Source organism: Chiloscyllium punctatum, chromosome 9, assembly GCF_047496795.1.
Source record: "Chiloscyllium punctatum isolate Juve2018m chromosome 9, sChiPun1.3, whole genome shotgun sequence".
In the NCBI taxonomy this organism is placed as follows: domain Eukaryota; kingdom Metazoa; phylum Chordata; class Chondrichthyes; order Orectolobiformes; family Hemiscylliidae; genus Chiloscyllium; species Chiloscyllium punctatum.
Window position 1 is genome coordinate 6789473 of NC_092747.1, and position 16491 is coordinate 6805963.

Here is a 16491-nt window from a genome sequence, read left to right on the forward strand (position 1 = left end):
TCAGTACTCACAGTGGAGAAGGACGTGGACGATATAGAATGTGGGGAAATAGATGGTCACTTCTTAAAAAATGTCCATATTACAGAGGAGGTGGTGCTGGATGCCTTGAAATGCATAAAGGTGGATAAATCCCCAGGACCTGATCAGGTGTACCCTAGGACTCTGTGGGAAGCTAGGGAAGTGATTGCTGGGCCCCTTGGTGAGATATTTGTATCATTGATAGTCACAGATGAAGTGCCGGAAAAGACTGGAGGTTGGCTCATGTGATGCTTCTATTTAAGAAGGGTGGTAAGGAAAAGCCAGGGAACTATAGACCTGTGGCTGACATCGATGGTGGGCAAGTTGTTGGAGGGAATTTTGAGGGACAGGATTTACTGTACATGAATTGGAAAGGCAAAGACTGATAGTCAGCATGGCTTTGTGTGTAGGAAATCATGTCTCACGAACTTGACTGAGTTTTTTGAAGGAGTAACAAAGAGGATTGATGAGCGCAGTGCAGTGGACGTGATCTATATGGACTTCAGTAAGGCGTTGAAGATTCTTCATGGTACACTGGTTAGCAAGGTTAGATCTCATGGAATACGGAGAGAACTAGCTACTTGGATACAGAACTGGCTTAAAGGTAGAAGACAGAGGGTGGTGGTGGAGAGTTGCTTTTCAGACTGGAGGCCTGCGACCAGTGGAGTGTCACAAGGATCGGTGTTGAGTCCTCTTCTTTTTGTCATTTATATAAATGATTTGGATATGAACATGGGAGGTATAGTTAGTAAGTTCACAGATGACACCAAAATTGGAGGTATAGTGGACAGCAAAGAAGGTTACCTCAGATTACAATGGGATCTTGATCAGATGGGCCAAGGGGCTAAGTAGTGGCAGATGGAGTTTAATTCAGATAAATGCGAGGTGCAGCAATTTGGAAAAGCAAATCAGAGCAGAATTTATACACTTAATGGTAAGTTCCTGGGAAGTGTTGCTGAACAAAGAGACCTTGGAGTGCAGGTTCATAGCTCCTTGAAAGTGGAGTTGCAGGTAGATAGGATAGTGAAGAAGGCGTTTGGTATGCTTTCCTTTATTGGTCAGACCATTGAGTATAGGAGTTGGGGGGTCATATTGCAGCTGTACAGGACATTGGTTAGGCCACTTTTGGAATATTGCGTGCAATTCTGGTCTCCTTCCTCTTGGAAGGATGTTGTGAAACTTGAAAATGATCAGAAAAGATTTACAAGGATGTTGTAATCATCGCATCAGCCTCCGCAACTTCCACCACCACCAAACGGACACCACCACTAGGGATATATTTCCCTCCCCAACCCTATCAGTGTTCTAGAGAGACCATTCCCTCTGCAACTCCCTTGTTAGGTCCACACCCCCCACCAACTCACACCCCACTCCCAGTACCTTCCCCTGCTATTGCAAGAAGTGCAAAACCTGCATCCACACCACTCCCGTCACCTCTGTCCAAGGCCCCAAAGGATCCTTCCACATCCGACAGAAATTTACCTGTACCTCCATCAATGTCATCTTTAGTATTCGTTGCATCCAATGGGGTCTCCTCTACATCAGGGAGACAGGACGCCTACTTGTGGATTGTTTCAGAGTACTCCTCAACCAACCCCACTGCCTCATGGCTGAACACCAACTCCCTCTCCCACTCTGTCAAGGATATGCAGGTCCTAGGCCTCCTCCATCGCCAAACCCTTACTACCTGATGCCTGGAGGAAGAACACCTCATCTTCTGCCTCTGGACCCTGCAACCACACAGGATCAATGCGGATTTCAACAGTTTCCTCATTTCCCCTCCCCTCACCTTATCCCCAGTCGCAAACCTCCAATTATGCACCACCCTTCTGACCTGTCCATTGTTTTTCCCATCTACCCGCTCCACCTTCCTCTCTGACCTATCATCTTCTCCCTCACCTTCATCTACCTATCGCTGTCTCAGGTACCTTCCCCCCGCCAGCCCCACCCTTCTCTCCCATTTATCTCTCAGCCCACTGGCCCACAAGTCTCATTCCTGATGAAGGGCTTATGCCAGAAATGTTGATTCTCCTGCTCCTTGGATGTTGCCTGACCTGCTGTGCTTTTCCAGCCCCACACTCTCGACTCCGATCTCCAGCATCTGCAGTCCTCACTTTCTCCTCCTTTACAAGGTTTGAGCTATAGGGAGAGGCTAAATTGGCTGGGACTGTTTTCACTGGAGCTTTAGAGGCTGAGGGGTGACCTTATAGAGGTTTATAAAATCATGAGGGGTATGGTTAGGATAAATAGACAAGGTCTTTTCCCTGGGGTGGAGGAGTTTAGATCTAGAGGGCATAGGTTTAGGGTGAGAGGGGAAAGATTTAAAAGGACCTAAGGGGCAACATTTTCATGCAGAGGGTGGTGCATGCATGGAATGAGCTGCCAGAGGAAGTGGTGGAGGCCGGTACAATGACAACATTTAAAAGGCATCTGGATGGGTATATGAATAGGAAGGGTTAAGATTAGACTGGTGCTGGAAAAGCACAGCAGGTCAGGCAGCATCCGAGGAGCAGGAAAATCGACGGATTTGGCCAAGTGCTGGCAAGTGGGACTAGATTAGGTTATGATACCTGGTCAGCATGGACATGTTGGACCGAAAAGTCTATTTCCATGGTGTACGTTTCCAAGAATCTGTGACTCTAAATCTTGATCAAGGACAGTCACTCTCACACACACACATTCTCCACCACCACCCCCACCCCAAAATTCAGTTTTTTTTTGTCCATGTTTGGACCAAAACTGTATGGAAGTCAGGACTCAGAACTTGAGTATCAGTGAGCAGGTTATTGTTAAGCAAGTTTTGTTTGATAGCACTGTTGATGAACCCATCCATCACTTTACTGCCTTATCCAAATAACTTTTAATTACCAAACACCTATTGACCTCCACCTTGAATATACTCTTCAGATGAGAGATTAAACTGAAATCCTTCCTGTCTCAAGTGGATTCTACAGTGTGAAGAGGTACACAGGAGTTCTACTTGATGTTGTGGGCTAATCTTTGTCTTTCAACCAAAATCACCAAAGTAGATGAATCTGGTCATCATTACAATGACTGTGGTAGGAGCATGCTGTGATATGGCTACCATGTTTCTGACATTATAACATTACCTGCACTTGAAGAAGTACTTCCTTGACTTTCGAGCTGTGTTGATTTCTCCGCAAGTCATGAAAGGTGCTATTCAAATGAAAGATCTCTCTTCCTTTCTTTATACTCACTGAACAATGCATTTACCAGCTGATGCTCCAGGACATTAATTTCCAGGTCTAACAACAGCAGAATGGACTGAAAGACTTGACATATTTACAGATTACTCAGCTGTCTTGTACTGTAAATGGAAATGGGAAGAAGGACAATCTGCCAATGAAATCCACTTATGAAGCTATAATATTTTACTATTACTGTTAGATGTGTCAATTCACCATTACTTAAGTCTCCATATTGTCTGTACCACTAGTATCACTGTCAGCATCCTTTTACAAATCAGAGATATGATCATCTCTCTACCTAACAGGCCAATAGGTATGACACAGTGCAGCAGCATCTTTAGGCAGAGGAAACACTAACTGCCCCTCTAACACTCTCGCAGTACTGCCCTTCCAACACGACAGCGCTCCCGCAGTACTGCCCTTCCAACACGACAGCGCTCCCGCAGTACTGGCCCTCCAACATGACAGCACTCCCGCAATATTAGCCCTCCAACACGACAGTGCTCCTGCAGTATTGCCCCTCCAACACTACAGCACTCCTGCAGTACTGGCCCTCCAACACGACAGCACTCCCGCAGTATTAGCCCTCAAACACGACAGCACTCCTGCAGTACTGTCCCTCCAACACGACAGCACTCCTGCAGTATTGCCCCTCCAACACTACAGCACTCCTGCGGTATTGGCCCCTCCAACACTACAGCACTCCTGCAGTACTGTCCATCCAACACGACAGCGCTCCCGCAGTACTAGCCCTCCAACATGACAGCGCTCCCGCAGTACTGTCCCTCCAACACGACAGCGCTCCCGCAGTACTAGCCCTCCAACACGACAGAACTCCCACAGTATTAGCCCTCCAACACGACAGAACTCCCACAGTATTAGCCCTCCAACACGACAGGGCTCCCACATTACAGGCCCTCCAACACGACAGTGCTCCCGCAGTATTAGCCCTCCAACACAACAGCACTCCCACAGTACTGTCCCTCCAACACGAGAGCACTCCCGCAGTATTGGCCCTCCAACACGACAGTGCTCCCACAATATTAGCCCCTCCAACACTACAGCACTCCCGCAGTACTGGCCCTCCAACATGACAGTGCTCCCACAGTATTAGCCCTCCAACACGACAGCACTCCCGCAGTACGGGCCCGCCAACATGACAGCACTCCCGCAGTATTGGCCCTCCAACACTGCAGCACTTCCGCAGTACTGTCCTGCCAACACTGCAGCACTCCTGCTGTACCGTTTCTCGAATAGTGCAGTGCTCCTGTTTCACCGTCCTTTTGACAGTGCAGTGCTCCAACAGTCATAGGATAAAAGGCCATAGTGGTATTGTATTGACGTGGATAGAGAATTAGCTAATGAGCTGGAAAGTGTGTGAAGATAAAGGGTTCTTTTCCAGGTTGGCCATGTGTCATCAGTTGGGTTTGACAGGGATCAGTGCTAGGGCTGCAACTGCTTACAATCGGAACCTTTGTACCTAAGATGGCACTGTAAGCAGCAACTTTGTACACTTTTTGCTGTACTCCTTTGAGTACATGTAACAATAAAGCTAATGTTAAATTCCAGAAATATATAATAATGACTTGACGGAAAGAAGCAAATAGGTGGAAAGGCAAGTTGGGAGAGGGATATAAACAGTTTACAGAGAGATTTGACAGGTTAAGTGGGTAGAAAATTACTAATTAGGAGAGTAATGTGTGAAAAGTTGTTCATTTTGAAAGGGAGAACAGAAGAACAGAGTATTATTTAATGGATTAAAATTGGAGAAAGCTGCAACAGAAAGTGTCTTGGGGGAACTTTTACATGAAACACTGAAAACTAGCACACAGGGCAGTAGGTAATCAGGAGGGTTAATGAAATGTTGGCCCTTATTTCAAAGGGTTAGAATATAAGAGTAAAGGAGTCTTACTGCCAACTGTACATGCTGCTGGTGAGACCAAATCTGGAGTACTATGAGCAGATTGGGTTTCCTTATTTAAGAAAAGGTATCATTTTATTGCAGGCAGTTCAGAGGACGTTCACTAGTATAGTTCCCAGCATGGAGGATTGTCTTATGAGCAAAGGCTAAACAGGTTAGAAATCTACTCACTGGAGTTTAGAAGAATGAGAAGCAATCTCATTGAGACAGATAGGATTCTTAAGGGCCTGACAGGGTAAATGCTGAGCGAATGTTTTCCCTCATGCGAGAGTCTAGGAATAGAGGGCATAGCCGCAGAATAAAGGGGCAACAATTTAAGACTGAGATGAGGAGTAATTTCTTCTCTCAGAGCATTGAGTGTCTTTGGAACTCCTTGCCACAGAGAGCTGTGAGGATAGAATCCTTGTGTATATTTAAGGCGAGGATAGATGATTCCTTGACTGATCAAGAATCTAAGTGTTATAGGGAAAAATGTAGGAAAGTGGACATGAGGATTAGCCATAATCCTACTGAATGGCACAGCAGGCTTGAGAGACTAAATGACCTATTTCAGTTCCTATTTCTTATGGTTCTTAGTGCAGCACTCTGTCAATACTGAATCTCTGACAACATAGTGCACCGCCTGCGCTTACACTCCGACAATGCTACACTCCCTCAGTGCTTACCCTCCAACAGTGCTGCACCCCTCAATACTGAATCTCTGACAACGCAGTGCACCCTCAGCACTGACCCTCCAACAGTGCTGCACTTCCTTAGCACTGACCCTCTGACAGTGCTACATTCCCTAAGCACTAACCCACTGACAGTGCTGCACTCCCTCAGCAATGTCCCTCCAACAGTGCTGCACTGTCAGAGCACTGAGTCTCTGACAGTATTGTGCTCCCTCAGTACTGATCCTCCAACAGCATTTTCAACATGGATTCCTGAACCTAAGGGCTCTGTGAATATCCTTAAATTATTCCATTCACATTTTTTATCAATTTAAAAACTTCTTCCACGTTTTGGACCAACATTTATGATAGTTTTAGCAATATCTGATACATAATGGCTTATTAAAATTATGTGGTGTTTAATTGTAGAGTTTAATTTAGTATTATTTCTTGTTTTGCAAACATAATTACCAACAATGAATTTGAAAGTAGGAGTATTCCATTTGGCCCCTCTAGCCAGCTCCTTGGCTGATTGGATTGTCACCTCAACTCCACTTTTTCAACTACTACCTGATAACCCTTGTAAGTCAAGAATCTATTAATCTCTCCTTAAAATATTTAATAACTCTGTTTTCACTGCTTTCTGGAGAAATGAGTAGTTAAAGCTGACAAAGTTCAAGAGAACAATTTTTCATTAGAGAGAGACAACAGATAGTAAATTTAAACTGAGGGTAACTATACCAGGTGAAGGGCAAGATTGACAAGGCAGGACCTTCATAGTAACCTCACAGAGTATAGGAACTGAACTCAAAATTGGAGTCACTCTGCATTGCAAACCAGCTGTCCATCCAATTGAGCTGAGAGTTCTACATACTCTCAGCTTTCTGAGAGAAAAGATGTCACCTTGTCATTGTCTTAAATGGAAGACCACTTATTTATAAACTGTGACCCCTAGTTCTAATCACTCCTACAGGAAGAAATGTCCTTTCAGCATTCACCCTGTCAAATTCCCACAGGTTTCTGTGAGATCACCTCTTATTTACTAAACTCCATTGGATAACCTTTCCTTATAAGTTAAACCTGTCACTGCAATCTATTTGATGTGGGATACGGGCATCACTGGCAAGGCCAATATTTGTTGCCCAGCCCTAAATGCCTTAAAACTGAGCAGTCTGCTTGGCTATTTTAGAAGGCATTCAACAACCAACACATTTGTGTGGGTCTGGAGTCACACGTAGGCTAGAACAGGTAGGGATGGCAGATTTCCTTTTCTGAAGGATATTGGTAAACCAATGGATTTTTATGATAATTGATGAAAGTATCATGGTCTAGCTTTCAATTACAGATTTATGAATTGCATTTAAATTCGACCAGCTGCAATGATAGGATCCACAGAGCACTACAAATATACTTACAAACATTCAAAGTAGGAATAAAAGATGTCTATTTGGCCCCTTGAGCCTGTTCCACCTTCAATAAGATCACGGCTGATCTGTGTTTACATTCTCAGCTATATTTGATAACCTTGAATTCCTTGCCTAACAGGGAATCTACCTCTGCCTTGAAAATATTCTTTTCATATAAAAAAATGTAAAATGTTAAAAATAACTGTATACAAACAGGTCATCCTGTAGTGCCATTAATTTGCTTGGTACTGCTTCCCTCGTGATTGGAAATTCACCATGTTCCTTCCTCCTATTTCTTGTCATTGTACAGCTATCACTGAAATTTTTTTAACTTATTCTCTACTTTGATGATAGCAGAGTTATGGGGGACTGGTAGCAAAGTAGAATTGATGCGACATCAAATCAGCAACGATATTAATGATGAGCAGATCTGGCTCAAAGGCTGAATGGCCCACTCTTATTGCTAATTTTTATGATCGTACGAATGGGGTTGTGGGATCTGGGTTCTGTTACTAATTCTGTACTCAGGTTTCATAGAGCAACATCACTTACTCCACTAGAAAGCTTGGGTTAATGACATTTTCCTGACATCAGGTGGGTAATACTGACATCACCTGGCTGGCTTTCTTAACTGCAATCTCTGTCACTCTTGCATCACTACTTTTTTTCAGCACTTGGTAGGCCAGGACAGTCACAGAGATACAGAATGCTAGGCACCTGGGACCTGTTAGATGCTGAGCTTTAGTTCTAGAGACAAAAAGAAAACTGCAGATGCTGGAATCCAAAATAGACAGGCAGGAGGCTGGAAGAACACACAAGTCCAGGCAGCATCAGGAGGTGGAGAAGTCGAAGTTTTGGATGTAACCCTTCTTCAGCTTTAGTTCTAAGTTGGGACAATTCATCTCGCTCAATTTTATCAGATGTTAACTTGTCATCTTTTAATTCAAAAACCTCTCATTTTATTAAATGATGTAACTTTGATCCTCAGCTCGCCGTCACTGAAATAAGACTATAAGATGGAGGAACAGAAGCAGGGAATTTGACACATCGTTCCTGCTCCACCATTTAATTTGATCACAGCCAACTGAATCATCCTCAACTCCACGTTTTCTACCTTATCTCCATAGTCCTGGATTCCCTTACTGATTGAAAAGCTGTCTAAGGACTGAAGTGACAACTTTCCCAGGTTCTGATATTTTATTATCTTCAAATCAGTGCAAACGGGACCATTCTGTTCAGAGATTTTTTTCCCTTCCTCATAACAGCACAGATTAGAAATCAGGAGTGAAATGGAATATTCCTCACTTGTCTGGATGCCTGTAGCTTGAACTCAAGAAGCTTGACATCAAATAGGACAAAGTGGCCCACTTGATTGATGCTATATCCACATGCATGTATACCCTTCACCATCAATACTCAGGACCAACAATGTGTACCATCTGTAAGACGCACTGCAGAAATTCACCAAAGATCCTTTGACAGATCCTTCTAAACCGATGACCACTTTACAGTCAGTGACACCCACATATGACAAATGAATAAAGCAAAATCCATCGAGAATATTCTATTGGCTTAACTAGTTGTACACTGGGGAACTAAGCCATATAAACCAGAAGAGAAGTACCACTAAATGTGTGTTAAATGTGCAATTGCTTATCATATGGTTGGAGGTCAGGTCTTCCTTTCGGGCAGGTTATCAGGATGGAGATTGATGTCCTTCCACTCAGCTCCGATAGATTATGACAGGCATTAGTTGAATGTCAAGTTGTGGGCCATAGAGATCAGTGCTGGCGCTCAACGTTTTGCAATATGCATAAATGGCTTAAATGAAGTTATGGTCATGAAATTTGCCAATGACAAAAATAAGTGGAAAAATCAGTTGAAAACAGGACATAAGGTGGCTACAGGTACGACATATGAAGAATATAAATCGCTTAAGTGAATGAACGCAGATCTGGCAAATTGAGTAAAATGTGAGATTGTAAAATTTGGCAGGAGGAACATTATCTAAATGGCAAGCTTGCAGAGCCCTGGAAGGGACAGAGATTTGGGTGTTCGAATTGCAATTGAATCGTATGCATAAATCACAAAAAAATCACTATGCAAGCACATTAAGTAATTGAGAAAGTTAATGGAATGTTACTGTATATTGTGAGGGGAATTGAATACATCAGATCCTAGTTAGCCACAGGAGATAGATGCACATGCTTTTGCAGATACAGCTGACATGATAGATAGGTCCTTGATTAGTAAGGGATGAGGGTTGGTGGGAGAAGGCAGGAGAATGGAGTTGAGAAACATATCAGAAATGATCGAATGGTGAACTAGATCCAATGGGCTGAATGGCCTAATTCTGCTGCCTTATTTTATGGTTTTATGTAACTCTCCAAACTGCTGCAAAGGGTGGCACAATCCAACCAGATGCGTCTATGAGGAAAGAAAATGGAGTTTGGGGCTGACATTACGAGCACGTGGATGTGCAGGGAGTAAATCTGCAGATAATAAGGTTAAAGTTACCAGAAGTAGGTAGGGACTTTTGTGATGCAGAGGTAATGTTCTTAACTCTGAACCAAGTGTTCTGGGTTCAAGACCTACCTGCTCTAGAGGTGCATAACCACATCTCTGAACAGATTTATTAGTAAGTAACTATACAGGGCACTGATGTGTACCATTTATGGTATTGGTCTCCTTATTTAAGTATGTATGTAAATGCCTCGGAAGCAGTACAAAGAGGTTTACCAGACTAATAACTGGAATGGACAAGTCATCTTATGAGAGGTTGGACAGGATCAGCTTGTATCCACTACTAAAATATTACTTTAGAGATTTACCTGGATTCTATTGAATATTTCTTTTCTGACAGGTAACACTTTTGTCTCCTATGCAGCCTTCTGCTCCCCACTCTAGCACCTGCCTTTCCTACCACCCCTTGCAACCACCTCCTTTTTTCTTATACATCCAACCACTCGCCCTTCAGTTTTTCTAATCTTTTGCATCCTCTTTCATTCCCCACCCACCATGTTTGCAGTCTCTCCCTTTGCCCCCAAACTCTTTTGCTGCCATTCCTTCTTTACGTGCCATCCTTGCAGCTCTCTTTTCTTTGCACTCACCCCCCTTGCAGGGACTGTTATTCTCATCCCATCTTGCAGCCGCTTTCTTCCACGATGACCCCCAAGTTGCATCCTCTTGTCCTCAAAGACCTCCAGATCTTTAGCCTTTCTCTCTCCCCCAAAACTTGTGGCCCTTTCTTCCCCTTCACTTATTTTCTTTCCCACTTGCATCCCTCTTTCTTTCCCTGACTCCCAGTTGGGAGCTCAGAATGCTTCCTCTGCGCCCTCTTCTCCAGGCACTGTCCCTGATCTGGCTGCTGCTCTCGGGGCAATGCGGAACCAGCTGGGCTGCGAGCCTTTCGATTGGCTAGTAGTCTTGGGTGTGGGTGGCCAATTTTTAATGGGACACTGGACACTACAAGTAACTACAACACAAACAGAAATTTCTGGAGAAACCCAGCAGGTCTGGCAGCATCTATGGCAAGAAAATAGAGTTAACATTTTGAGCCCAGTGACTCTTCATCAGCAGAGAACTAGTTTTCACCCCTCTGGAAAATGACACAGGGCGGCCCACAAACAGATGAAGCATGATTGCTCTCAGTCCTCCAGCCAGTTGTTAAGACAGCACTGCCACAGTGACAAAACTCAGGTGAGATTCAGATGCGTGGTGCTGTGTATAGTCACGCCTGCTCCATTGTGTGGACCACTGGAGCAGAGAAAACCCTCCTTCCATGTAGACCTGCTATAGGAAAGATGTTGTCAAACTTGAAAGGGTTCAGAAAAGATTTACAAGAGTGTTGCCAAGATTGGAGGGCTTGACCCATAGGGAGAGTCTGAATGTGCTGGGACTATTTTCCCTAGAATGATGGAAGCTGAAGGGTATAGATCACCTGTCAGCTTCCATTGCTCCAGGGAAAATAGCCCCAGCCTATTCTGAGAAAATCAATAGGGGCATGGAGAGGGTGAATAGTCAGGTCTTTTTCTCAGGGTAGGGGAGAAAAACCAGAGGGCATAGATCTAAGGTGAGAGGAGAAAGACTTAAAAGGAATCTAAGGGACAACTTTTTCATGCAAAGGATGATGTATGTACAGAATGAGCTGCCAGGGAAGGTGGTGGAGGCTGGTAAAATTACATTTAAATGGCATCTGGATGAGTGCATGAATAGGAAGGGTTTAGAGGGATAGGGGCCAAATTCTGGCAAATGTGACTAGATCAATTTAGAATATCTGGTCAATGTGGACGAGTTGGACAGAAGGGTCTGTTTCCATGCGATATAACTATGACTTATGACTCTATGATTAAGCATCACCCATCAGCAGGCTTGGAAATAATTATGGTCATAATGAAGCAGGCTTCCTGCCTGGCCAGACTGTTCTTAAATCTGCAAATCTTTCCGCTACACCAAAATTGGTGGTAAAATGGACAGTGAAGAAGATCATCTAAGGTTACAAAGAGATATTGATCAATTGGGTCCAAGGGCTGAGGAGTGGCAAACTGAATTTAATTTGGATAAATGCAAGGTAATGCATTTCGGTAAAACAAACAAGAGCAGGACTTATACAATTATTGGTAGGGTCCTGGGTAGTGTTGTAGAACAGAAATACCTAATGGCTCAGGTACATCATTCTTTGAAATTTGCATCACAGGTAGACATGGTGGTTAAGAAGGTGTTTTGCATGCTTGCTTTCACTGCTCAGACCTTTTGAGTACAGAAGTTGGGATGTCATGTTGAGGTTGTACAGAACATTGATGAGGCCTCTTCTGAGGGTTAAGAAAAGATTTACCAGGAATGGAGGGTTTAAGACATAAAGATAGGCTGGGATTTTTTTTTTCACGTGAGTGTGGGAGAAGGAGGAAGCATATCTGTGATTCTAGTTGTGTTTTTTCAAGTCTTGTTGCATTGCTACTGATTCAAAATCCAGAACGTCAGCACAACAGTCCTAGATAAAATTCCATTGCAGTATTGAAGCAATGCTGCACTGTTGCAGTTGCCTTCTCTCAGATGAGACTTCAAACTGAGGTCCTGCCTACCTCTGCAGATGGATGTAATTGGTTATCTTGGCCAAGGGCCTGAGACAGTGGGGTTAGGTACATCAGGGTCAAATAACCAAGTCTCATTGCATGTGTGAAGGTCAGGGACCCTGTATATTCAGGGTTGGCACAGGACTGCTGTGCTCAATTTGGGGAGCGGGAAGTTCAGGCCAGGAAAAGCACCAAGGTCTGTAATTTCTGGCCCACCCTGGCTACCATTTGGAAGATTTCCCTGATATCTGAGGCAATATTTAATCTTCCAACAATATCTCAAAAAGATCCAGTCATTATCACGTTGATGTTAGCGGCAGCTTGCTGAGCACAAATTCGCTGTTGTGTTTCCGATATTTTTGCAGCGTCTTCACATCAAAATATTGCTTCACTGGCTTTAAAGTCCTTTGAGATGAAGGTAGTTGCAAAAACACGCTGCTTATTTATAAGAGTCTTTCTGTTTCAGTACTTTGCATGAACAAGTTATGACTTTTCACCCCTCCCCACCTCCAGTGTATCCTCTTACACTGCTGAGAATAAATAACTAGTCAGCTTTCTCTCACACGTGCCCATGTTAGATTAAGTAAAAACAGAATACTCTAGATTTTTGGAAATCTGAACAGAAATGAAAACAGAATGCTCTGGCATCATCTGTGGAAAGAGAAACATTGTTAGCATGACTCAGCTGCCCATGATACCCTGTGTCTATAAAATTTACCTGCACCATTAGCTCAGGCATCCTGCACTTCTGCCAGCAACTTTGATCTCAGAAATCCAGGGCATTCCCATTTGCTACTTTTAATTTAGAAGTGCATGACCTTTCATGTCCCTGGAATTGTATATTGCACTGCCAAAACACTTAACTACAACTGTTAGGAAGAAAAGCAGAAACAATTGAATGTTTAACCCACCAAAAAAAACAGACAAACCTGTAAAGCCTCGCTCATTCCACGGCCAATAACTAATGTCTCAACGCCTTTGTTAATGATTTCCTCCAGGTCAGCTGCCTGCACTCCAGGGTAATGCTAAATGAGAAAGAGCACACCAGTCAGGAGTGACCAGGAACTTGTTTAAAACTCTTACTGCTTAATTTCCTAAGCCAACCAGTGCTCATTAAAAATAGAAAACAGGAGCAGCAGTAGGCCAGTTGGCCCTTTGAGCCTGTTCTGCTGTTCAATATGATCCTGGATGAGCCTCTATTTCAGTACCATATTCCCACTTTCTTCCCATCTTCCCTGATGTCTTTAAAACATAAAACGTTATCGATAGAATTAGGGTTATATTCTTGAATATATTCAGTGACTCAGCTTCCACAGCCTTCTGTGGTAGACAATTCCACAGGTTCACTACCCATTGAATTAAGAAATGTTTCCTCATTGTGGTCCTAAGTGGCCTACCCCATATCCTTGAGTAAGATTCACATGATCAGGAAGGAGAGATCATATCTAGAGTGAGACAGCTCAAGTGAGTATATAGTTCAGGGAATTTGGAAACAGCAGACGAATTTGGTGCAGATGGGAAAGAGGTGCGTTTTGCTTGTTTTTCTTGGCTCAGTTTGTAAGATTTTTCTTAAACAGGATAAACTGAAGTCCAGAATAAGGGGCGCAGTACAAAAGAGTGATATCACAGTAAATTCATTGGTTGGTAATAGTTAAATTAGTAGCTATCAATTATAGGTTACTTTCAGAAGGTTGTGGAGATCAAGTAATTACGTGTATTTAAGACAGAGACAGATAGGTTCTTGATTGGTAAGCGGATTAATAGTTACAGGGAGAAGGCAAGAGAATAGGGTTGAGAAACAAATTAGAGTGGGTCAAGAGTAGTGGGGAGGCTGGAGTTGATTAATGCCATGACCAGCTTTTAAAAGCACTTCATGACCACCCAAGTTAAGGTCACTGGGCGGTAGTCATTGAAACACGCTGCGTGAGCCTTCTTTAGGCACAGGGATGATGTTGACCCTCTTGAAACAGACAGGGACAGTGGCCTGCTGCAGGGAGAGGTTTAACATGTACGAAAAGACCTCTGCCGGTTGATCTGCACATACTCTGAGTGCACGGCCTGGTACTCCGTCTGGTCCCATCGCTTTCCTTGGATTCATACAGAGGAAAACTAATCTGATCTCTGATGCAGTGATGGTTGGGATACGTTCGTCAAGATTTGTCGGAATAGGTGTTCCCTCTCCGTCAAAATTCTGCTCAAAGCAAACATAAAAGGCATTGAGACAATCTGGGAGGGATGCGTCATTGTCTGCTATCTTGCACTGTCTTTTTAGAACCTTTTCAGTCCTTGCCATAGTTGCCAGGTATCTGTCTGGGTCTCTAGTTTGGATCGATATTGGTCCTTGGTTGTCTTAATGACTCTGCAAATTCCTTATATTTGAGTCGGTCTCCTGGTCTGAAAGCCTCACACCTGTTTTTTTTAGCAGGTTCTGTATGTTCTGATTCATCCAGGGTTTCCTGTTGGGGAACACCCGGATTGACTTCCTTGATGATAATGTGAACCATGTGTTGTGAAGTCAGCAGCCTACTTTACACCTTTATTTTTACCCCTATTGGCTTAAATTCAACTCAGTGTTATTTACCTACAAAGCTCTTAGGGAAGCTCCTGTGTATATCCTTCCTGCAGCAGGAGTTTGGGTCCAGCTGAGTTGTTCTCGCAGACAGCTGGCAGGTACACGGGGAACCAACTGGCCTCCTTCTGTCTTGTAACCATTTTGTGACTGTTCTGTTCAAGGTAACATCCCTGATTAGGATTGTGGCTAATATTATGTTAGACAGCCAGAAAACCGGAATAATTACGTTGACAGGTTGTAAAGAGGGCGGTAATGCAAAGATCAGTCCTTGGACTTCAGTTATTTATGTCTATGACTTAGGCCAAGAGGGGAGTCTCTTGTGGTGCAGTGGTTATGTCCTTACCCCTGGGCCAGGTGGCATTGGGTCAGGTTCCACCTGCTCCATAATTACATCTCTGAACAGGTTGATTTGAAAAAATCAAGCCTGAGAGAAGTCTTGAATGTAATGTATCCAAGTTTACTGACAATAGAAAGTAGGTGAGAAATTAAGTTGAGAACACAAAAAGACAAACAGAATTTCAGTAGATGACAGGACTGAGCAAGAAAATGACATATTAAATACCATGTGTAGAAATGTAAAATTATCTACTTTGGCAGGAAAAATAGAAAACTGGCATTGAGAGAGACAGGGAAATGTTAGTATCCAAAAGGACCCTAAATATCCTTGTACACAAGTTCTTAAACTTAAAATGAAGCTACAGCAACCAACTGCGAACATAAATGATACCTCAGCCTTTATGACAACGGATTTGACTATCGGAGTAAAGATGCTTTATTGCAATTCTACAGGGCTTTATTATAACACAACTCTCATGTTCATTGTTTTGGTCTCCCTACTTGAAAAGGCATACTAGCCTTAGGAATGCAGTAAAGGTCGATTTGGCAGATTTTCAGTGGAGAGGACTGTCTTATTAAGGGAAATTGAACAGACTGTGTGGAAGCATAGTTGCTATGGAAGATTAGCCATGTCCTTACTGAATAGCAGAGCAGGTTTGAGAGGGTTACTCTTGCTCTTACTTCTAATAATCTTATGAAAAATGGATTACTCCACTTAATCAACATGTTTTTAATTCATTATATCAAAATACCCTTCAAGGGGTATTTTTATTTCTAATTCTCACATTAGCAGAATGTGCTTTGGCTCGGTAACAATGAATCAACAAAAATCAATCACAATGTCACCAAACTGAAAAGATTATGGAGCGAAGGTACAGAAACAAATTTAAGACAAAGATCAGCTACAGGGTAAATGAATTGTGAAACAAACTCAAGAGATCTGTAAAGCATGAAGGGAGAGGTTAGGAGAAATTTATTCAGTGCAGAGTGGTTCTTACAATATGAAACACCCAATTGAAATATAGCAGCAGAAGCAAGATCTACAATAACATATATCAAAAAGATAAATATTTGAAGGGAAAAAAAGGTTAAAAAGGTATGGAGGGGTCAAGGCCCAAAAACACCATCTAAGTGAAACAGCTTGTACTTTTCTTAGTATATGCTATTTTCAGATCAAAACACAGTATCCTCTACATTATGGAACGATAGAATCCTTACAGTTGCAGATAGAGACCATTCAGGCTATCATGTCTGCAGTGATCCTCTGAAGGACATCCCACCAAGACACAGTCCCCCACCTTATCCCT

General features: G+C 43.1%; 1 protein-coding gene across 4 annotated transcripts in view; it reads right to left on the reverse strand.

Moving 5' to 3' along the window:
* aamdc (adipogenesis associated, Mth938 domain containing) overlaps nucleotides 1-16491 on the reverse strand; it is a 51617-nt gene that overhangs the window by 5263 nt on the left and 29863 nt on the right. For all 4 annotated transcript variants that reach the window (XM_072576802.1, XM_072576799.1, XM_072576801.1 and 1 more), the window contains one exon: nucleotides 13206-13301. In XM_072576802.1, the coding sequence (XP_072432903.1) occupies nucleotides 13206-13301 (96 nt within the window). The remainder of the gene's footprint in view (nucleotides 1-13205; nucleotides 13302-16491) is intronic.